This window comes from Cyprinus carpio, chromosome A7 (assembly GCF_018340385.1).
Source record: "Cyprinus carpio isolate SPL01 chromosome A7, ASM1834038v1, whole genome shotgun sequence".
Classification (NCBI taxonomy): domain Eukaryota; kingdom Metazoa; phylum Chordata; class Actinopteri; order Cypriniformes; family Cyprinidae; genus Cyprinus; species Cyprinus carpio.
The window spans coordinates 45973370-45997489 of record NC_056578.1 but is presented as its reverse complement, the minus strand read 5'-3'; the positions used below and the strand labels follow the sequence as shown (position 1 = coordinate 45997489).

The window sequence follows — 24120 nt, the reverse complement described above, 5'->3', positions numbered from 1 at the left end:
GTGAGTGTGTATGTGTGTGAACTCTCACACACTGCTGTGTGTTTTTTTTTTTTTTTTTCCGCTGTCAGGTATGCATTTCTTTGTATTTTCAAATTGCACAAGTGTAATTGTGTTCAACACATTGCACTCATAGAACACACTTATAGCTGTCTGTGCTATACATGCACACATAGACTAGTTGAGTTCATTCTTTAAAACACACAATTGCTTTACTGTAAGTGTTGTTTGAAATACTTAGGCAAAAAGTTGTAGATGTTATGCATTCTAGAGCAGCGGTTCTCAATTCCAGTCCTCACAGACCCCCGTTCTGCACATTTGTGTGTTTCTCTTATCACATCAGACTTTTGTTCTACTCGACCAATAGTGCCCTGCGAAGTTGAATACACTGCAAACTACAACGCACTAAAAACAAATAAACAAATTATATTAACACTTCTCTGGTAAGTTTCTGTGTGTGAAGATGCTGCAGGCTATGGTGTACTGAAAATCTGTGAATGAATGTTCCAAAGTGAAGTAACAGATTTCCTGATCTCAGGGATGTGTAGGGACCATGTCAGTTCATTCATGGAGCTCTCTTCTAACCAGCTGGTGATCTGAATCTGATCAGGACTTGAACTGAGAACCACGCTGGCATTATTCAGACTGGATAAAAGAGGGTGAAAGTGATTAATGTGGACTGGACAGAGGGCAGTGGAAGTGGAAGGTTAAAACAATATTTCCTCTGCTGTCTTCAGGCTGAACTCTTTCTCAAAGCACTGCAATCAGTAAAACGATTCGAGCCTCGATACTGAGCTCCGTCTGGAGCTAACTGACATTCTCGAGCTTTGGTATTACACTTAACTTAAGCAATATTAGTGGACTCAAATGAAATATGTTCACAGTATTACTACAGTAACGTACTGTTACAAGAATAGAAAAAAATGTAAAAAATAAAAAGTAGTATTTTGCTGTTGATATACAATGTAAGCATGCTATTGTACTTCATGGTCAGCTTCTCTTTTCCTGTTGCAGTCTAATATTACCGCAGTAGACGCTCTCTGACTCACAGATCTCAATTGTGAGAAAAAATGTCAGAATTGTGAGTCTATATCTCGCATTCTGACTTTGTAACTCACAGATCTGAGGAAAAAAGTCAGAATTTTGAGTTCATATGTCATGCAGTTGTGAGAAAAAAAATTATTTGTGAGATGTAAACTCGCAATTGTGAGAAAAAAAGTCATATGTGTAATAAATTACAATTATCTTTTTTATTTATTTTTTTTCATTGGTGGAAATGGGCTTCCATAGTTCATGAAATGTGATCAATGAGCAAGTTTCTATAACCACAGAACTTAAAAAAGGAAAGTACTTTATTTTTATAGCAGCTTTCTCACAAAGTGCTTTATATCCAAAATAAAAGAGAATTATTTGAAACACACACACACACACACATAAAAAAAAACATTGCAAACGATTAAAAAAAAGCTAAAGTTTAAACAAGTTAGGTGTAGACCCCAAAGCAGATGTTCTACACTGTGGTTTATGAGACTGCATGTACTTTCATTAATCTAACCCACTTACATAGTGTGAGAAATACACTCTTCATACTTAAAATACCACAGCAGACAATCATCAGTTCTTCAACAGATTCTTCAGGTCTGGAGGTACACGCACAACTGAAAATGACTACATTCTGACGTTTCGAAAAAATTAGAAGGATGTAAGTGTAATTTTTACAAGAAGTGTATGATGGCTGGTTTCACCACAGTCACATGACAGGTAAAACCAGACGACTCTCTGCAGCCGTTTCCAGTAAGCCACATTATATTGTGGGAATGACACCCTCAGGGGGAATCAGTCAGGATCTTTCTAGAGATGTCTGTGACGTGTGATGAGCACAGTTTGTTACCCTGACCATCACTCCTCTTTCCAGTGCTGTAGTGTTCACTCCAGACAGTAGGAACATTTCACTGCTCATTGTAAAACCCTTCCCCTCATCCACCGCCTTTTATTCATTTACTGAAGTGCACAAAAAGTGTGCTGAATTTACGTGACTTCCACTGATTAGTTCACCTCACTTCAACATCTCAAAGTGACTTTATTTGGTTCGCTGACAGGTTTAATTCACTCAGTTTCATACACTTCCATGTCACAACACTGAGATGGTACTAGCTAGCTAACAAGCAATAACATGTGTTAGCATTGTAAATGATAAGAATGCATTGCTTACTAACCCAGTGTAACTGAAGTAGATGGAAATCCCAACACAACTGAGCATCAGTCACACTCAAATCTCCTGCTTTTCTCATCTTGGGATTTACAGTAATCTAGTAAACTGATGTAGGGAATAATGAATGAGTAAAGGGTTGAACAGTTTGTTTCTTTTATTTAAAAATGTTCTTAAAACTGAATTTTTTGTATTAATATTTTCTGTATTTCAAAGATACAGGGAAAATATGTCAAATAAATCTGTAAAACTACTGTAAAATTACATTTTTCAGTGCTGTTAAAGTGTTAAAGCTGTAAAACTACTGTAAAATGACATCTGAGTGATTTACGTGACTTCCACATTGATTAGTTTCATCACTCAATTCAACATCTCAAAGTGGACTTTATTTGGTTCGGCTGACAGGTTTAATTCCACTCGTTTCCTACACTTCCAGGTCACAACACTGAGGATGGTACTAGCTAGCTAACAAGAAATACAGTGTGTTAGCATTGTAAATGAAAAAGAATGCATATGCTTACTAACCCAGTGTAACTGAAGTAGAGGAAATTCCCAAAACAAAACATGAAGCATCAGTCACACTCCAAATCCGCTGCTCTGCTGTTTCGCAGCTGGGGATTACAGTATCCTCGTAAACTGATGATAGGGAATATATGGAATGAGATAAAGGGTTGACCAGGGTTGTTTCTTTTATTTAAAAACTGTTTCTTAACACTGAATTTTTTGGTTATTCGCAGTGGACTGGTGTTTTCCTGTTCTTTTTTACATTGACAAGGTAAATTGGTCTGGTTTATTGGTTTTATTAATATTTTCTGTATTTCAAAGATAAATCTGTAAAACTACTGTAAAATGACATATTTTTTTCAGTGCTGTTTAAGTGTTATGTAAAAGTGAGTAGTGCAAGTATTGTCCTACAAATAGTTAAAAAGGGCTAACTTGCTGCTTTGTTTCGTATAAGTATTTGTAAAAATGTTTTTCAGATTGGTAATGTATAAGATTCTAATAATGTAGAGTGAGGAACGGAAGCCACAAAGCTCTCCTGGATTATTCATGACTTTTTCCATGGTCGTCATCACTGGGAACTCTTAACATGTTGTCACGTCTCACTCATTTCTTTGCAACAATGTTCTCAATACTAAATCAATCATCATACAGGATGTATTATAAACACCGGGAGACCCGATGCTATTGCTCTTGTTTTACCTTTGACAGAGAAAAGATCTGAGTTGTACGTTGCATCATTCTTACCTGGCTTACTGTACATAAGTAGCAATACATGGCTGACACTCGTAGAGAACACCAGGATGTACAATAACAATATGCATACTCTATAAACCATGAATCATTTTTTTTTAAAATTCTTGGGTTATGATGTTTCTGGGCCGCGGTGGATCACATACACAGCTAGGCACATGCACTATCTACAAAACAAGCCACAAGTAAAGTATATACACTAACTATTATAGGCTATAAATGCATTATACTGGGCTGAACTATGCCTTATAGGCTATAAATGTTTAATCTGGTCTTTTTAAACAGAAACCGAAAAAAAAGGAAAAACAGAGATGTTCCTCAACATTATTTGTAAATCTCCACAACAAACCTGTTTTCTCTCTCTAAAGGTCTTTTTAGTTTTTACATTTATTATAACTCTAACATTTAAATACCGGGTACTCTAAATGCTAGAGTGTGAGTGTGAACTAATCAGAGTATGCTTTCCACTGTTCAACACAAGGTAAAATAACACTTAGAATTAACTTCATTCCCATGATGTTGAAGTTAGGTGACTAGAATGGTGTGTGTGTAATTTAAGAGTTTGGTGCTAAACTATATAAAACGTCTAATTTCAGCACCACTTTTTGTGCACTTAATTTCAATAAACAAATAAAAGGCATTGGAGCAAGGTTTTTACAAAATGTGTTTCCTCCTCCTATACAGTGAGCAGTAAAAAGAGCACAGAAATGTCTCTTTTTTGTTTTTGATCATAACAAAAGGGTGTCAGTTCCTGCAGTTAGAATGTGAGCTTACTGGCAAAACTGCACAAGTGACTAACCGGAGAAGAAATCTGTTTTTTCCTGTGGGCTGTGGAGAGAAGAGAAACAGCTGTCCAGAATTGCAGCTATACAGCCCTGCATGCCAGAAAAATGTTGGGATTGTTGTCTGGTTCAAAACAGCCATAAAACTTCAACGACTTGTCGTTGATTTTCTCATTTCGCTTAAGCTTGTATATGTGATTAAAAGTACAAGGAAAAAGATTTTCCAAAGATTTCACTGCACATTAAATGTTGTCATATCTGTTATCAATAGTCCAATAACACATCACGTTTTTTTGATTGTGATTGGATTGCAAACACCAAAAAACATGTCGTAAACAGAGGCTGCATACAATATCAGTTGAAGAAAAGCTAAAAGGTTTATACTTGTGAATCATTCCACGATGTAATCTAGACCTTTTGGAACAATGTCAGGCTGTGGATGCCCAGTAAGCCCGTTCCGAAGGTCCCCTGTAGCTACGCGTGTGAATGGTGTAGGGGCCCTGTCTCCAGGTGGTGGATCTCGTTGTTTCTCTGGCGTCGTGTCTTGGGTTCCGATAAAGGTGAGCACTGCTTGCTCACGTCGGTGTAACATTTGTATATCGCCGCGTCGCAGTCTGCTTTGTGTGTGTTTATGCTAGAAGCAAACTCAAGTTTTCCGCTTGGTTTGCCGGACGTCTGGGTGGTCCATGTGTGTCGTGATCATCAAATCACACTCGGGTGCGAGACCCCAGCTCAGCTCTCAGCTCTGTCCCTCGCTAGGTTAGATGCTTGCACTGCATGAAAATATCTGCCTCCGAGCTAATACCCCACATAGTCTATCTTCCTACGCGTGCAGACTGCGAAAAAATATTGAACTCGGTGATGTTTGTAAAGATAGATATTCCACGCCATTTAGGTACGTGTTCTTTTATCACATAATCCAAATAAGTGCAACACAGGTGACTTTAAAACTATTTATTCATTAAGCAGATTCTACATTTTATGAACTAGAAAAATCTTTAAAAAAATATAATATGGACACCTACTAAATTCGAACATGTCACCAGACAGTTAATAACACAAAAAACACATGAAAACAGAGATCAGCACAGAACAATCACTGATCATGCGATTTTAATTTCATAATACCAGCTCCCACGCAAACATATAACCTTCACAGACATTGTTTTATATTCATTCATTCCACATTCTGACACTACATAGAGAGCTGGATTGTGGAGTAAATCTATAAAAATGTCTGTGAATGTGAATGCTAGATTTGACATGAACTTCATCACTTTGATCACACCAGTAAAAGTGTATTTGTGTATGATACGTGTGTGAATTAAATTATGAAGAATAGTTTTTTGTTGTTGTTTTTCTGTGTTCTACATGCTTTCTCCTCTTTTTTCCAAAGGCTTTCAAAAAGTGGTGGACACAAAATCAACCTTTAGTAAAAAGTGGTGATGACTTACCCACCCCACCCTATCCGCAGAAGACACTTATGAAAAGAACAAGATAAGATTTTATCTGAAGAATAAAATGTAAAAAAAAAAAAAAAAAAAAAAAAAAAATGAGTGGTGGGGTGGAGACAGAGAACTCTTGATAAATGCGGTGGTATTTGCTTTCCATCTCATTATTAATTGGAGCAGAGCAGAAGGATGAAGATCAGCAGCGCTCTGAGTGTTGCTGCGATCACACTTCTCTACACAGCAGGTAAGAGCTTACCAAACCTCATCACAACATTACATGTTCATTTAATAATGTTTCTTTCAAATGTTTTAATAACTGACAAGCCTTTTAATTCTGTAAAAATTAATTTCTTTACAAATGCATAATTTATGAGGTTTTTGGGGTCACTACACAAATCCCATACATTTATTTATTGTTTGTTCATGTAGATTTTATGACTTTAACCAGTTAGCGTTCCACACTGTCCTCCACGTACACTGTGTTCTTTGCGCTTTGAGGGTTAACTACGTGACGTACAAACCAGAGTTAGATTGAACATGTTACACAGTAATGCAGGTTATTACTGTAATCTAATACTTTTTCCTGGGTAACGCGGGCAAAGTAATGCGTTACATTTTAAATGTATGTAATTTATTTATTTTAATTACAGTTACTTATGTCAATAAAATACATTACTTTAGTTACAAATGCATCACAATTCAAGGCTTATTTCCTCACAGTGTGTCTTCTTCCAACAAAAGAAAAAGTAGCTGAGATGTATCTTTATTTTTTACGGAGGGGACTTCATTTAATAATAGAACTTCAAGCTTTCTTTAGATATATTAAGTATTTGTCAGTCATGTCATTTTTCGTTGTCCGGAGATTTGTTCACCAGTGACTTGTTTCAGGAAGATATTCACAAAGACTGAGCATGCAGAAAGTGCACCCTATTTGTTTTGTTTTTTTTTTTTTTTTTTTTGGGGGGGGGGGGGTTGATATTGGGAGTGTATACAAATAATACTTGTGTTTTTAATAATAATAATAAAATAAAATAAATAAAAATAATATTTTTTCAGTCAATATTAATGAAACAACTACGAGTTTCTCTTTGTAGTGAATTTTTTTTATTTTATTTTTTAGGTTTGATAACTTAGTAATTAGTAATCTGATTACTTTTTAAATGCAGTAATCAGTGATGTAATCAAATTACAATTTTAAAGAAGTAATTAGTTATTTGTAGTGGATTACTTTTTTGAGTAACTTACCCAACACTGCATACAAAAAAAAAAAAAAAAAATTAAGGGAAAATAATATATTCTGTAATTCTCACTAAATTCAAATCAAGTTGTTTAAATATATCCACACTTTGCGTTTGGGTCCTGTTCCATCCATTCTCCAAACAACTTTATCCTAGTCATCAGTAAAGTGTAGCAGAAACACTGTCAGTGTGAACGCTCAGTGTAAGCCTGCTGCTAATTCACACACATGATTTAGGTCAGTTTCTCTGTATTCACATCATGACTATGCTGATGTAGAAGTGAGCGAGTGATTGTGAGCCACACAAACCCGTTTATCAGCTCTGTCTGGATGATGACTGTCTGCTCACTGTCTTTGTCTGTCCACACAGGTTCCCTCTGCCAGTCAGAAGGTAAGAATGTGCCACAGCATGTGAGTCTTCTGTGTCTATGAGGAGCTCTCTCATCGTGCTCTCTCTCCTCAGTGTGTGGTCGAGTGCCCCTCAGTGACAGGGTTGTTGGGGGGGAGAATGCGACGGCAGGTGATTGGCCGTGGCAGGTCAGCATCCACGTGATCGGCTTCGGTCACAACTGTGGCGGGACTCTCATCACTAAAGACTGGGTGTTATCTGCAGCCCACTGCTTCCAGAGGTATCAACTTTAAGGCTTCAGCAGCGCTGGACTCTCTTACTGTATTTAAGCACATTTCTCAAGTATCTGTACTTTTACTCGGTGTTGGAGAGCAACTAGTTACAAGCAAAGGAGTTACGTAATTTAATTACAAAATAAATGTAATTGTAATCAGTTACAGTTACTGAATGTGTAATTAAATTACAGTTACCTATGAAAATGTTAAAGAGTACAAAGGGATCTGAATATTTCCACACATACACAGATTTGAGTGATTTATTGCACTGACTGCTTTAAAATATCATACACCAATGTTTCAGGAGTTTAGGACACAGAATAGGATTATTTGATAACTGTTTTGGGTTTATGTATATGCTTTATTTCTTAAGAATAACTGTTTATTTTTCAAGGCACCGTTAGATGCCAATGGTTTCTGTCATAGCTATGCAAAGATTTGATTTAATAAACAGTATTATACTATATCTTATGATTTTAAATCTGTTTTCAACCTCAGAACGATCTCATAGTAAAAAAAAGTCTGATTTTGTGGTGGCTGTGTTTTTAAATTAAACGATTATAATCTTAAAGTGATGAAGGACTGTGAAAGTCTGACAGTAATTAGTCTTGAGTATTACTGTAAGGTAAACCCTGTTTCAAAATGATTAACAGAAATTAGAAATTAAGAAAAGTAATCAAAACTAATCAGTTACATTAATAAAGCAATTGAAATAGTTACTGTACTTATTACATTTTAAACAGGGTAACTTGTAATCTGTAACTTATTAGCACTGCTTTTACTTCACTACATTCTGAAGCATCATACTTTTTACTCTACTACATTTCCTAGAAGCATGTCGTTCCACATTATTTCAACTGAAGAATCACTGATTTGTGAACAAGCTGATTTTAAGGACCTAGAGAAAGATTCATTTGTGAACTGGACTGATGGAGTCAGCACCACACTGCTTCACATGATCCAGTCAGAGCGAATTTTACGATTGATTACTGTAAATGAAAACATGTTTAGGCCACAAGCCCACGACTGAATCTAACCCATTTGGCTTTTTCCTCATATCTAAATACTGTTATAGTTTGTGTTTTCACTTGTTTGCACACATGAAGTATCAGTAATGTGAACTGATATTTTAACACACTGAATGTTTTGATAGTCTTTGACGATCCCCTCCCCCAGGTATTCTGAGCAGTGATTATATGAAATATATAATATAAAATGATAAATAAAATGTGTTTTTGTAACTGTTAAAATTATAAACATTCATCAATCAGTTCTTTTTACTTTTAATACTTAAGTACATTAAAAATCAAATACTTTTGTACCTTTCCATGAGTAAAATTGAATAGGAGTACTTTTACTGGAGTAATATTTTATCAGGGTATTGGTACATTTACTCAAGTGCTTTCTTTGTGTTTCGTCCACCACCGAGCTTAAGATACATTGGTAGGTTGTCCTAGTGCAATAATAGTGTGTAATAATGTTTAATAATGGTGAGATTTCTCTATTGACAGTGCGGGTGTGTCTGACACGGTGATGTACTTCGGTCGTCTGAGTCAATCCGGCTCAAACCCTCATGAGACAAACAGGACAGCGAGTCGAATAATCAACCATCCTAACTATGACCCGTCTACTATTGACAACGACATAGCACTGATCGAGCTCTCCTCCTCTGTGGCCTTCACTGATTACATCAGGCCAGTGTGTCTGCCGGCGGCTGGTAGTGTGTTTGCTGCAGGGACAGAGAGCTGGGTCACTGGATGGGGCAAACTACAATCTGAAGGTGAGCGAACATTTGCATGACGATTAACCGAATACAACCAATACTGTAAACCTTAAACCTTAAAGCCATGACATCTGTCCTCTGATCTGTGCCACAGACACCCAGGGGTCTGATATTCTGCAGGAGCTGATGATTCCGATCGTGAGCAGCAGTGACTGTGATAAGGCTTATGGAGGGGGCATCACAAGCAATATGATCTGTGCAGGATTCTTAAATCAGGGAGGGAAAAGTATATGTCCGGTAAGATACCACTCATTCATTTGAACCATTTTTAATTCAAAGCAATTTACACAACTCTACTCAGCAGTTTTTGGTCACCTGCAAACATTACACCGCCAAACTAGATGCTTTATGAAGCCTCGTCTTTAATGCACCGATCATGAACTGTACACCACTTCCTTCCACTGTGGAAAAAGAAATGGTCACTGTGATCTCGTGCTGATTTGGAGCCCGAGTCTGTGCATTTTAATAGTACAAAGACCTCTTATAGACCAAACGATCAAGGAAAATTTGATTTAATAAATTCATAATAAATAATAATAAAGCAAGATGCTCTGCTGAAATGAGGAAGCAGCCTTGATGACAAGAGAAAAATGCTCACAGTTGAGAAGGGTACACTTGCCCACTTTGGTGGACACACGGGGTCATACTTTAGCACTACGCTACGCTATTGCATACTTGTGTCTGTGACGGTTGTTGAGAGATATAAACGCTGAATGTCTGTCAATACAGGGAGACTCTGGAGGTCCAATGCTCAGCAGGAAAGACTCCCTGTGGATTCAGTCTGGCATTTCAAGTTTTACTGGACGAAAATGTGATGATCCCAAACTTCCCAGTGCATTTGCCAGAGTTTCTCAGTACCAGGACTGGATCAAGTCTTTCATGGACAGCAACCCACCTGGATTTGTTGAATTCAACACGGACGTTCAACATTCAACTCCAACTACAACTCCAACTAGAACTCTAACTCCATCTATAAATGCAACATCCAACTCACACTTGGGAAGCGCACCCAACCTCCTCCTATTCCCTCTTTCTCTCACAGTCTCCATCATTCCATTCACCTTCTCCCTCTTTCTCTCTTCCTAAAGACTGTTTGAACAGTAATTCTCAGGGTTCTTTGGTGAAGAGCACAGTTCTGCTGTACATGCTCTAATAAAATGTCATTTATTCTTTATCTTTCTCTATAAATGTTCTTGAACAGCTCTCTTACTGACATTACAAGAGCAAACAGTAATGACGTTTAGTTCATCATGCTTCTGTCCTCTGTGATTCATAAATAGTAGAGATTGACTGATATTGATTTTGTTTTAATGATACTGATTATTTTTATGCTTATACGTTTGATAACCAATATCCATAACCCATATAAGCTCTGGAGCTCTGTGATGTGATCAGAGAAATGTAATTTTAATCTTTAATCATTTTCCATGTTGTAGTCACACGATCAAACAGAATAAACACAGAAGAAATGAGTTGAGGAATGTCCTCTCTGTCTTTCCAGCTCTCTTCATACTGTCGTAATATTTTTATATAAACCCTGAAACATTTCAAGATTCTTTGAATACAAAGTTCAAAAAGTTTTTAAAAAGGCTTGAAACTTCAAAAATCTTTTGAAACCTTATAAAAGTCTTTACTGTGACTTTTGATCAATTGAATGCATCCTTGCTTAACAACAGGGTGGACAGTATGGAGAAACAATAAGACTATGAAAACTGAAGGGCTAAAAAAAAAATGATAAAAGAAAAAAAATACTACGTAATGCTTATAGTTGAGCTACTGCAAGACCAGCATCTGTGGTTAAAAAGTATATAAATATTTATCTTTTTTAGAAAATGAGCGATGGTTTATGTAGATAAGACTCTTATTCCTCAGCTGGGATCGTGTAGAGCTCTTTGAAGCTGCACTGTGATTTGATTTGATTTTTTTTCCTCGTGATGCGCTGGCCACCGTTTTCAAACTGGCACAGCGCTTACTCGATAAACATGAAGTGGACTTATCCTCCTGGCAGCCGAAGCGGAAAAAAGCAAGAAGAGGAGGAAAAGAGGAAACATGACAGAGGTACATGATGAAGATAAGATTGACTTAAAGATAAATATACGAAAAAATCAAATGTTATCGTTGTCCAGCTTATTTTTGTTTTAATTAAGACGCGCACATCACCAGTGTCACCACTTGGCATGTTTCGGTACTAGGGATGCAAACTTGTCACCTTTCGGTGAAATTCGCCATTTCAAATTCAAAATGGGTAATTTGTGTTATTCGTGTAGATCCGCTGAGTTTTTAAAATTGTACCAACTCAATTCAGTTCAAAAGATCCTGAATGTTTTTGTGTGCGCTAGTGATGGGTCGTTCTTGAATGATCGTTCATTTTGAACTAATGTTTAATATGACTTGGGAACGCCGAGTTGTCTCAGCTAGGGGTGACCGCGCATGCACAATATCCAATAGGTTCTGTACAGGAAACCGAAATGATTAGTTCAGCTCTTGAGCCCTTGGGTTCGAGTTGTTTGTTCATCACATGACAGCACCACAGACTACAGGCTACACAGTCTGTACCAGAAAGAGAATTGGTTCATCTCCCGAGTCTTCGGGAACGAGTCGTCCAACCTTCCTTACAAACAAGCGAGTAGTTTGTTTCTTTACTCTTACAGTTACGGAATTTTTCTGGTCTCAATTTTTTTTTTGACTTTTATAGCTTTTTATTTCTTACAATTTATAAATTTGTGAATTTCTGTAATGGTTCTTTTCCATAATGAATGTGATAATAAAGAGTTGGTTAATGCAGGGCCGGCACCACGGGGGGTGTGAAAATAGATTTTAGCCTAATTATGAAATATAATGGTTTATTTAAAAAATATAGTTGCCAAATGCAATAATGCAGCACAACTGAGTAAGCTAAAGGCATGATGAAAAAACTTTTTAATGTTTAATAGAGGCTAGATGATCGTAGTTGATTATTTAGCTGTATTGTTCTTGTTTGTTGCTGTTCAAGTTGTTCTAACTTAAAATGATGCTGTTAAATGTGTTGCAATGAATGTGTTATGTCAGGGAATTGGTCACAATGAGCTTGTGTTTCACTGTAAAGCAGACACAATTAAGTATTTTTGGTGGATGTGGGATTACAGGTGCTTCTCCATAAATTAGAATGTCATGGAAAAGTTCATTTATTTCAGTAATTCAACTCAAATTGTGAAACTTGTGTATTAAATAAATTCAGTGCACACAGACTGAAGTAGTTTAAGTCTTTGGTTCTTTTAATTGTGATGATTTTGGCTCACATTTAACAAAAACCCATCAATTGACTATCTCAACAAATTAGAATAATAAAAAAAAACATTTTAGTGAATTGTTGGCCTTCTGGAAAGTATGTTCATTTACTGTACATGTAATCAATACTTCGTAGGAGCTCCTTTTGCTTTAATTACTGCCTCAGTTCGGCGTGGCATGGAGGTGATCAGTTTGTGGCACTGCTGAGGTGGTGTGGAAGCCCAGGTTTCTTTGACAGTGGCCTTCAGCTCATCTGCATTGTTTTGGTCTCTTGTTTCTCATTTTCCTCTTGACAATACTCCATAGATTCTCTCTGGGGTTCAGGTCTGGTGAGTTTGCTGGCCAGTCAAGCACACCAACACCATGGTCATTTAACCAACTTTTGGTGCTTTTGGCAGTGTGGGCAGGTGCCAAATCCTGCTGGAAAATGAAATCAGCATCTTCAAAAAGCTGGTCAGCAGAAGGAAGCATGAAGTGCTCCAAAATTTCTTGGTAAACGGGTGCAGTGACTTTGGTTTTCAAAAAACACAATGGACCAACACCAGCAGATGACATTGCACCCCAAATCATCACAGACTGTGGAAACTTAACACTGGACTTCAAGCAGCTTGGGCTATGAGCTTCTCCACCCCTCCTCCAGACTCTAGGACCTTGGTTTCCAAATGAAATACAAAACTTGCTCTCATCTGAAAAGAGGACTTTGGACCACTGGGCAACAGTGCAGTTCTTCTTCTCCTTAGCCAAGGTAAGACATCTCAGGAGTGTCTTAACAAGAGGAATACGACTGTTAACTGTAGCCAAATTCCTTGACACACCTGTGTGTGGTGCTCTTGATGCCTTGACCCCAGCCTCAGTCCATTCCTTGTGAAGTTCACTCAAATTCTTGAATCTATTTTGCTTGACAATCCTCATAAGGCTGCAGTTCTCTCGTTTGGTTGTGCATCTTTTTCTTCCACACTTTTTCCTTCCACTCAACTTTCTGTTAACATGCTTGGATACAGCACTCTGTGAACAGCCAGCTTCTTTGGCAATGAATGTTTGTGGCTTACCCTCCTTGTGAAGGGTGTCAATGATTGTCTTCTGGACAACTGTCAGATCAGCAGTCTTCCCCATGATTGTGTAGCCTAGTGAACCAAACCGAGAGACCATTCTGAAGGCTCAGGAAACCTTTGCAACTGTTTTGAGTTGATTAGCTGATCGGCATGTCACCATATTCTAATTTGTTGAGATGAATTGGTGGGTTTTTGTTAAATTTGACCCAAAATCATCACAATTAAAAGAACCAAAGACTTAAACTACTTCAGTCTGTGTGCATTGAATTTATTTAATACACAAGTTTCACAATTTGAGTTGAATTACTGAAATAAATGAACTTTTCCATGACATTCTAATTTACTGAAATGCACCTGTATTTTGAGGTAGATTGCTGGCAACAGCCATTTTAGGATAGTTCAGATTTGGTCTTACTGACTTAGGAGTCCTCTTCACTACTCCTAACATTTCACAGATTTGGGAGCTAGTTTTAGCACTAAAACTCTTTGTGAAATACTCCTAGAACAAAAATTTAGGAGTCCTAAATTTAGGACTGACACGCCCATTATTTTTAAGATGTTCTCCTAAATCGGCAAGTTATGAGCAACTTTTAGCCCAGGGGTGGCAAACTCTGGTCCTGGAGACCTGCAGAGTTCAGCTTTCTAGTAACCCTTCAGACCTTGATTAGCTCGTTCAGGTGTGTTTGATTAGGGTTGAAGCAAAACTCTCCAGGAGACACTTTATAATACACCCACACAAAAACACAGATCTCCCCATACAAAATCTTTTTTTTCTCCTCCCAAAAAAAAACCTCCTCCAAAACAAAACACACAAAACCATGTAGTACACATGCCAGACCAGCATGTGGTGCTGTAATTCTGCCACAGAGATACACTAAAAACGGAGAAGAAGACTTGGACTATACGTATAAACCTTGCGCGTGGTACACAAACGAACATGAAACAATACATTTATTAATCTGTGTTAATGTTAGTTAATAAAAAGACAATCTTTCAGTGTTTGTTCATGTTTTTGTTGCCGTTAGGACGGGACCTTAGCCTTAAGATGTTTTGTGAATACAGGCCCAGGGGTGCATCTTGCTCCTTCTGGAGATCTACCTTCCTACAGAGTTCAGTTCTAATCCTGATTAAACAAACCTGTCTGTAATTATCAAGTGCTCCTTCAGATCCTAATTAGTTGGTTCAGGTGTGTTTGATCAGGACTTAACCAACTAATACTAGTACTTACCTTTTCTTTTCTTGTCTATCATATTCTTAAAACACAAACCCTGGCTACGTGTTCTGTACTAGACTAACTGAGACTTGTCATAGCACTTGTATACCGTTGTTGTTCTCGTTGATCTGATTGTTTCTACTGTTCTTATTTGTAAGTCGCTTTGGATAAAAGCGTCTGCTAAATGATTAAATGTAAATGTAAAATGTAAATGGACCAGGGCTGGGCACCTTTGTTGTAGATTAAGGGTGCTTTCACACCTGTAGATCAATTGCTTTGTTCCGAAACAGGGATTAAAATTATTACAATGTTGCTTATTATTCTTGGTGCGTTTCGCTTTCCCACGGCAAAGTTTCTAAATGGACCAAATTTGTTAATATAAGTCACATGCGAGTAAACTTTTCTCTCATTGGTCAAAGCTCCACAGTTTATTTTCATCCGTCAAGACTGAACGACAACAGCTTCAAGGGCTTATTGTTGTTTTTTGTTTTTGTTTGTTTTGTAGCTGTCATTATATTAATTTAACACTTAGAACAGGAGTCCAGGATTCGCCCGGGAAAACATTTTTAAAATGCAGCTAACATTTACTACAAAAAAGAGCAATAAGACGGCATTATAAAATGAACAGGCACACTGTGATTTTGAAGGGTGAAGACGTGCCCACCCACAGATATCGCCTGCGTCCCAATGTGCATACTATCCATCCTAAATGCTATGTGATATTAGTAATTTTCAATACTATTTAGAGCGTAACGCCATTTTGGCAATTCTGAGCAGTACACAGGCGGCGTATGCTCTTCTGTGTCAGCCGCGCTGCGCCGATGCGCTGTTTGCTCTCAAACCAAAGTGTAAATTCACGTAAAAAACGTATCCTTGTGGCACGGCTGACACAGAAGAGCGTACACTGTCTGCGTTCAGCTCATATTCTTCAAAATGTCGCTACGCTGATTTGGAGAGACACAGAGGAGAGGAATTGTTGAATAAAGTCATTATTTTTGTTTTCTTTGTGTACAAACAGTATTGTCGTCTCTTCATAACGTTACAGTTGAATCTCTGATGACAGATGGAGTATTCTGACGATGCTTTCCTTGACACTGTTATTTATTTGTCAGTCTATGGGACAGTCACAAGCCTCCCGGCTTTCATCCAAAATATCTTAAATTGTTTTCTGAAGATGAACAAAGCTTTTATGGGTTTGGAACGACATGGGGGTAAGTGATTAATAACAAAATTTACATTTTGGGATGGAGTATCCCTTTAAGTTGAAAATGATTAAACTTCCCTGCTCACCGCCCCTATCCCTGTCCTGCTAGCAGTGAAGCTGTCTAACTGACAGTGGATGAGAGTATCCTCCATGTGCTCGTGTTAATGGCTTTACAACATCCACCTCATATCATGTGCACAGAATCATGCTTTAGTTCAGTTCAGTTCATTTATAAAGCACAATAAAACAACAATGATTGACCACTGTGCTGAACAATATTGTTTAAAATAAATCCAAGTACATAACATGATGTGACAAGACAAATTTTAAATAAGCCCTGCTTTAGACAATGAATCAACACTTTGGCTGATCCTTTGGTCTCTCTCTCTCTCTCTCTCTCTCTCTCTCTCACACACACACACACACACACACATCTAAGTATACTAAATTTTAAGTATGAGCAAATCATATATGTCGTTTTTACTTTTTGTTGTTATTTAAGAAATGTTTTAATTCAAATCCACCCTGTAGACAGTATGTTCTGTAAAAGAACAAATATACATTTCATTTAAAACTTCTCAGTAAAATAATTACACCTATAATTTAAACATGTTTAAAAGATTAAACACATTGTGTGTCACTATTTTAAATGAAATGTATATTTGTTCTAACCTGATGACCAGTATTGTTTCTTTATATCAATAACACAAACGCAAACAACTTCTCTCACCACACTAGAAAAAAACTCTTATGATTTTTTTACAAACAAACAAATAATACTTAATAAAGAAAACCTTTTTAAATGTATGACTGAACTTTTCTCATTTGACAGACCTACGTTTCAAATTATTTACCTTTCTAACCTAGAACAGAAAACATACACTTTGACTTTTTGACTATTTTGCAGGTATCTGTCATTTTTAAATGATTCGCTAAAAGATTAAATACACTGTGATTTTCAACATGACAGAAATGCACAAACTAATGATGTATTTTACTATTATCTTCATTTCCTTTTGACCCTGATGAACGTGTAATGAATGTTACACAATAAACACCTCCAACACCTTTACCAGATCGTGCACAGCCTGCTCTTCCTCAGCAAGGCCGCGCTGTTGGAGGTGATGTTCAGGGATATGGCACATCGAGGAATCACAATGTTTTGTACATGACTCTTACACCGCTAGATTCAGTCATATTATCAAGATTACGGTTGACTGTTCACAATTGGTTTGTTGGGGCTGTGTATGTTTTTAGGTGAAGACTCCTCTTTGTGAGCTGTCATCATAATAGGAATGAATGAAAATTAAGAAACTTAGTAACAGTCTTTCTCTTTGAGATATTTCTTTTAGTGCAGGTTTGTGTCTGTCCACGATGTGCGATCACATGAAGCATCAACACAACAATTAATTATAGCTGTTTTACCCTTAAAAACTATTACAACTGAAACAAACCAAACTATTGCACTGAAAGCGGCACATTCTTTAAAGTTTGAGCATGTTCTACACTTTTGTAAAGAGTATAGATACATTTCATCTATAACCTTTTGTACATTCAAGAGACCAAATCACTAAGAAAGAGAGTACAGCAAGAAAATAAATGTTTATAATGCATATAGAATTCAGAAATCTGTTTTGTAAACAATGGTGAAAGTTTTTTAAAATGCAGATTTGTAAAAGATATTTTAATAACTCCACTATATTTAATCATCTTGTTCAGATGACACAATTCACATTTAGTTTGTTTGGCTGTATTTGTTTTAAGAGTTCATGCTAATCCTTGCATGGGAAAGAGAGCAGGGTGAGCACATACCTATTCAAGAAAATTATTAAACTTTTGACAGAACTCTTTATTATTCTGACAAACCTCCATTTCAAATTATTTCTCCTGAGGTGTTTATGCATAGAATCGACTGTTAAAACATTAAACATTAAAGTGTTTTCAGTTACTGATATCTTCTTTTACTCAAATAAAGCAGTATCTCTGGTGTACGGAAGCAATGTGTGCATGTGCTAAACATCTATGTTTCTCCACTTCTCTCATATATTTAGATGTAACGCAAACACATTTGAGAACTATGATGTTCCACACTTTTGTTAAGTTTATAGAAAAAAAAAATCAAACATAATCTTTACAATTATCTTTGCTCAAAACAAACTGACTAAAAATCACTGAGTTAGGAAATGCAGAAGTGTGTACGGGATTTAGCAAAAGAGAAATTTTAGCTATGATGAGCATGAGACAGAAATCCTTTCTTCTCTTCTGTTGTGAATATGTGTATTGTAAATACTATTTTTCCCACCAGAGATAATCGATGAGTGTTTACATTTTGTGTTTTTGCATAGTTTTCAGGTGTTGAGTTCTTTCTGATTGTGCTCAAACATGCAGTTCATGTACATAGTAATTTATGAATAACTACAGCATAAAAATAATGCATCACTACATCTAGAGCTCTGGAGCAGCAAACACACAGCAGCAGTTCTTGTGTTCTCCTCACAGATACCACAGTTTCTCCTGGTGTGAGAGAGTTTTACATGTCTGATGGATCTGCTGTATTTGATCTCAGAACACTGTCCGTGTGTCCGTGTGTTTGGAGCATTCTGGGAGGAAGTGCAGTTCTGTTTCCATCTGATTCAGATCACAGTGTGAACACAATCTCTGTCCGTCTCTATCATCAGCTTGTGTCCGCTGAGTCTGTATCTGGTCAGTTTCTTATCTGACACTGTGTACAGATACTCTGCCATACTCTACTCTCTCTAGAGCACTTTACTCTGTTGTTGTGTTTGTGTTTGATGTGTGCAGTGATCTGATTGGTTCTGATGTGATTCAGAGCATCAGTAGATGTTAGTAAAGCATCAGGACTGAAGCTCTGGATCAGCTGAGGGAGGGGCTGCTTTCTTTGCTCATCTCTTGGTGTTGCAGGGCTTTATAATGATATGATGAGAGAGAGAGAGACACTGTCTGAGCATGTCTCTCTCTCTCTCTCTGTGTCGGGTGTCGTTGATGATGAGCGTGTGTGTGTCTGGTGTGCAGGTGCAGGGTAAGGATCCGTCTGTGGAGATCCCGCAGGACCCTGTGGACGAGTGTGAGGAGGAGCTGGCTGAGAGCGGTCACCCGCTGGAGCTGCCCCCCTGTGAGCCGGAGCGTCTGGAGGAGCTGGTGCCGTCTGTGCTGCCGTCGCCCGTCCGGCGTGAGAAGCTGCCGCTCGCTCTGTTCGGGCGCGAGCGAGGAGGCGGGCGACCGCCGGGGCCTGCAGCAGCTGTACCAGATCGTGCTGTTGGAGGTGATGTTCTCTGACGACTGCATCATGGACGTGGTGGGCTTCCTGGAGTACGAGCCGGCGCTGCTGCTGCCAAAGAGCCACGGCCAGTTCCTGACCCAGACGGCCCGCTTCAGAGAGGTGATCCCCATCACAGACTCAGAGCTGCGGCAGAAGATCCCCCAGACCTACCGCGTGCAGTACATCAGGACATCATCCTGCCCTCGCAGTCCTCCTTCATCTTCTTCAGTAAAGTGGAGATCGTCAGCATGCTGCAGGTGTGTGTGTGTGTGAGGATTCAGGAGATCAGCAGTGATCTGTCCGCTCCACACTGATAATGACATAGATCTTAGAGACTAGGGATGTCAGTTTTTGATCATATCTGTGATCGATCGTCATTAGAGCTGGGCAATATGGGCAAAAATTCATATCTCAGTATTTTTTGGCGATTTGCGATATACAGTACAGGGCTCAACATTAACGCTAAAGTGGATTTTGTGAAGGGGCAAGTGAAGGAGAATTGTGTTTGCCCGACTGGACAAGTAACCGGATTAAGATTTTAATAACAAACAATAAGTAGGGCAGCACTGAAACTTTGGTGAGAATGATTCAGATTGTATTACTTTCAGTGTAAACGGTGACTAATAACAGATAATGTATTGACAGTATCACGGTCTCGTGCAGCCGGTCTGACTCGCGGAGAAATCAACACTATAAGAGCAACACATGAACACACATACTGCGGTAGAAAAAAGATAAATATTCTATATAATATATGCAACATCACACGACCAAGAGTCATGTTTTCCTGACTTTCAGCTCGATTGCAAATGTGATATTGATTTTATACAAATTTAGTTAAATAAACAAAGAATATTAACTGACTTACATTTTAGACACATTATAGAGCTCCGGGTGTCATGTGACTCGTTCTGTTTACACCAGCATGCAGGCACAGCCGGGAGCGAATATGAAATGAATGGCGCCAGCAGGAGTTTCAAGGCAACAGAGTTCACTGCGTACTTTAATTCAGAAGAAATAGATCTGTACATACAAAACTTAGTACATTAAGCATAACAGATCCCTATAATGCCCCGTGGTGCTTTTAACGTATAGCCGATCGATAAAGGAACGGCTAGATTTCCTGACCTGCAGTATCCTGATATACAACTACTTTCCCTCCTAACGTTACTGCGGAGACTCTCTAAAAGCCTGGAGGGGTACAAACGGACACGCTCTAATGTTTGGATGAATATTCGACCTGCTATGGAAGCGTAAGTCAAGCGTGTTAGCTAACGTAATCGACCTGTCCCTGCAGGTATCACCGTGAGTACAGTAGACTTCAGAAATGTCATGAAACCTTACCCGTTTAATCCCAAATTTTGTGTTGGTTCACATGTTTTACTGCAGTGGACCATTTTATTCGTCTATCGGGATCCTTAGTAGGAGTGGGAATCTTTAGTCACCTCACGATCCGATCTGAGTCTGATTCTGGCGATTCCAGAACGATTCTTCATCTACCTTTCCCCCCTTATTAATTAATCAGTTTACTGACTTGAGAATCTTAAAATCCTTACATTTACATATCCTTACATAAGTAATTAAGTACTTTTAAAAATAACTACAACAGTTGTGTTAAGAATTTTAAACTAATATAACTTCAAATATAATTATTATATATCTATAATATAATTATAAATATATCTGTCTAATCATGTCTAAAAATATAATAATTATGTCTACCAAGCTCTGATAATATATGGAATACAATATTAACAGACTATCCAAATGTTAATAAAACAATAGGCCTATACCTTTAGAAGCACAGATGTGTCTGTCACTTTAATGGTATGTTCACACAAAAATGAAATGTGTCATAATTTACTCAGCTTGTTCTAAACCTGCATACAGTTCTTTCTTCTGTTGGTCACAAAAGAAGATACTTTGAAGAATGTGTCTCAACTAAACAGCTGATGGTTGTAAATGCCAAAGTAAGGTAAAAAAAACATCAGAGTCATTTGGGACCCAAAACTGTTGGTTACCCACATTATTTACAGTATTTTCTTTTATGTTAAACAGAAGAAAGAAATTATTACTGGTTTAGAACAACTTGTTGGTGTGTAAACGATGACAAAATGTTCATTTTTGGTGAACTGTCCCTTCAAGTCATACAGTCCACCGTGAACAACTGAAATGCCTCTCTGCAAACTGTGCATTCATCATTAGTTACTGGACAGACGCATTGATAAATTCAGCTTTCAGCACTACATCTGGAGAGTCTTGAGAGGACAGATGTGAGCTCCAGATGTTTTAAAACCGTGCAGGTTTGTTTACCGCATGCTGCGCTCATGGAGCACTCGTGTGAAAGGGCTTTAACTGCGCGCGTTCTGGAGACTCCATCGCTATAGAAACAAAGACGCCTAAATCACGCGCAAATGAGCTTCTCCAATAGCCTACTTCTTATTAAATTTATTTCATTATAATTGTATTATAAACAGTGCAAAATACTTATTTGTTTATTCAAATATGTGTTGGCCTTTGTAAAACACGGGACAAATCATTTTACCTTAAAGACTTCTGTATTTTTAAACCAATTATTGTATTTTAATAACTTACTATGTTTAAACACATCATTATAAAAAAAAAATAAAAAAAACCAAACACTCAACTGCACCAAACCAAACAGATACTCGCGCACAGCCGCATGCGTGAGCACACTTCAAGTGGCCGGGTTCACTGCGATCGTTTCGTCTCAACATATAATCTCGCTATTTTTCTCGGTGCCTATGTTAACAGATGAGCGCGCTCACACCGCACGCAGAGCGTTGCAGGAGCAGAGCAGAAGCAGCAGTGCTGCGATCGTTTCGGCGCTGGGTCTATTTTTGCTGCGCTGCTGACGCTCAGTTAAAGTGAAAGTACACCTTGATGGACAAAATAAATATGATTTCACACAAAAAGTGCTCTAAATGCACAAAATGTGTGTTTTAACAAGAACTGGAGTATGTTAGGAAAGGAAATTAATATTAAAAAATATGTATAGAAGATAAAGTGACAAAGATCATGGGCAAAATACACATGTACTGACACGAAAAAGTAATTTTCCCCAGAATTTGCATTAATGATGTGTTTTTAGCAAATGACATTAAAAATGTATGATTTTTAAATTCACATATTTTTTCTATTTTTTTTATTATTAGTATTTTTTTTTATTTACTTTTTTAACAAAATCTGTCAAAGTACTTAAAGTTCTATCCAAAAATAAACTTTTTGGCCGAAATACAAAAACAACTTTAAATAATTTATACTGCTAGTTTAGCCTTAGAGATTTATTTATTAGTAGTAGTAGTAGTAGTCGTATTGGCAGAAGAACGGATGTCGTGCTGACATCATGCTGACAATCATAAACAACAGCACGTGGTGTCACAGGCGGTGGGCTTCAGAGTGCACCTGGAAAGACAATAATGGACGACACTCGTCTCATCGTGGAAGTGAGAAATATCAAGATCTTTATGATCCACACAATGTACTTTACAAAGACTTGCAGGTGAAGGAAAAAGCATGGGATGAAGCTGCAGCGGCTCTTATGCAGATGGTAAGTAATTTTATTGTGTTTTTGACGCTTTCGCTGGCACACGAGCAAACAACTAAATATAGACAACTCAAACAGCATAGACAGATTAATATAGGCCTAGCACACATAGCAGTACAGACATCTATGATCTGCGTCTTTTTTCTGTTTTCGAGAGTTTGCTCATTTACATTGTCTCTGTTAAGAAGTTTATGAATTATCTATAAGCTTTTTATGATGGATAATGTGTGTATTTGATGAGTCATATATTCTGTGTATCAACATATAAAAGAGTTTTTCATAGAGGTAAGAGCTAATGTTAAAACTATCAAAAGGTAATATATAATAAATATAATTCAGATTATAAAAAAAAATATATATATATATATATTTTTTGTAACCTTGTTTGGGGTTCATTGATAGAAGTTAAACAAAACAGCATTTATTACTCACACCACATCATCAAAATATATATCATTTTTTTTGTACATCTGATCCGTGGCCCTGGCTGATCTGAACACATGCAGCACAGAGCTCCTGATGCACACTTCATCATTCCTCCAGACCCGGTGTGCTCCAGAACACCACATCAGCACAGGACCACACACACACATGTTATTATCATCCACAGACCCCACGGAGACTAAACTCTTTAGAATCACCTCCGTTAATAACTCAGTAACAAACATTATATGATGATTCACTGGCCGTTAGTTTATATATTCAAGAGTTAGAAATGTGTTAATGTTTGCTAAACTTACTAAACATTACCTAGTGATCAACAGATGATTATTTAACGTGAACTGACATGTTTACAGATGATCGTGCACTGTTTTCAATAAATCAAATGATTTAAGCAGAAATTGTACAATGATGACAAGCTTATTTGTTAACGTACTTTTAAATATAACAAATATCATTAAACCTCCGTTCACATATTACCTAATGCTCTTTTTTACATGTACAAATGTTGTGAAAAATTAGCTTAATTAGTCATTTTAAGCACTTAAATATTCACCCCACCATTCATATCTTATTCATTAACTCATAATCACAGTCTGTAAAGAACATATACTTCTACTGTTTTCACAGCTTAACAAATCATTTATTAATCATTCTTTCATGTTTTGACACTACTCAAAGCGGACATCATCATTTTAAATGTTTATAAATGTTTCTAATCTTTCAGTATCTTTATGAGCACTGGACTTTTACCCGCT

General features: G+C 37.4%; 1 protein-coding gene across 1 annotated transcript; it reads left to right on the top strand.

The window, feature by feature from the left end:
* The first annotated feature begins 5842 nt into the window (after window positions 1-5842).
* Window positions 5843-10809, top strand: LOC109109204 (serine protease 27-like). Its single transcript, XM_019122359.2, has 6 exons — window positions 5843-5937; window positions 7301-7321; window positions 7394-7559; window positions 9066-9334; window positions 9432-9574; window positions 10067-10809. Exons 1-6 carry the CDS (start codon window positions 5883-5885, stop codon window positions 10421-10423), a joined length of 1011 nt encoding a protein of 336 aa, XP_018977904.2. The 5' UTR covers window positions 5843-5882; the 3' UTR covers window positions 10424-10809.
* Window positions 10810-24120: the final 13311 nt, after the last annotated feature.

Bases quoted from the DNA above. Each gene is read 5' to 3' on its own strand.
- LOC109109204 (XM_019122359.2), top strand. From the start codon at position 5,883: ATGAAGATCAGCAGCGCTCTGAGTGTTGCTGCGATCACACTTCTCTAC. The intron at 7,322-7,393 runs GTAAGAATGTGC...CTCTCTCCTCAG, and splicing joins TTCCCTCTGCCAGTCAGAAG to TGTGTGGTCGAGTGCCCCTC. The intron at 9,575-10,066 runs GTAAGATACCAC...CTGTCAATACAG, and splicing joins GAGGGAAAAGTATATGTCCG to GGAGACTCTGGAGGTCCAAT.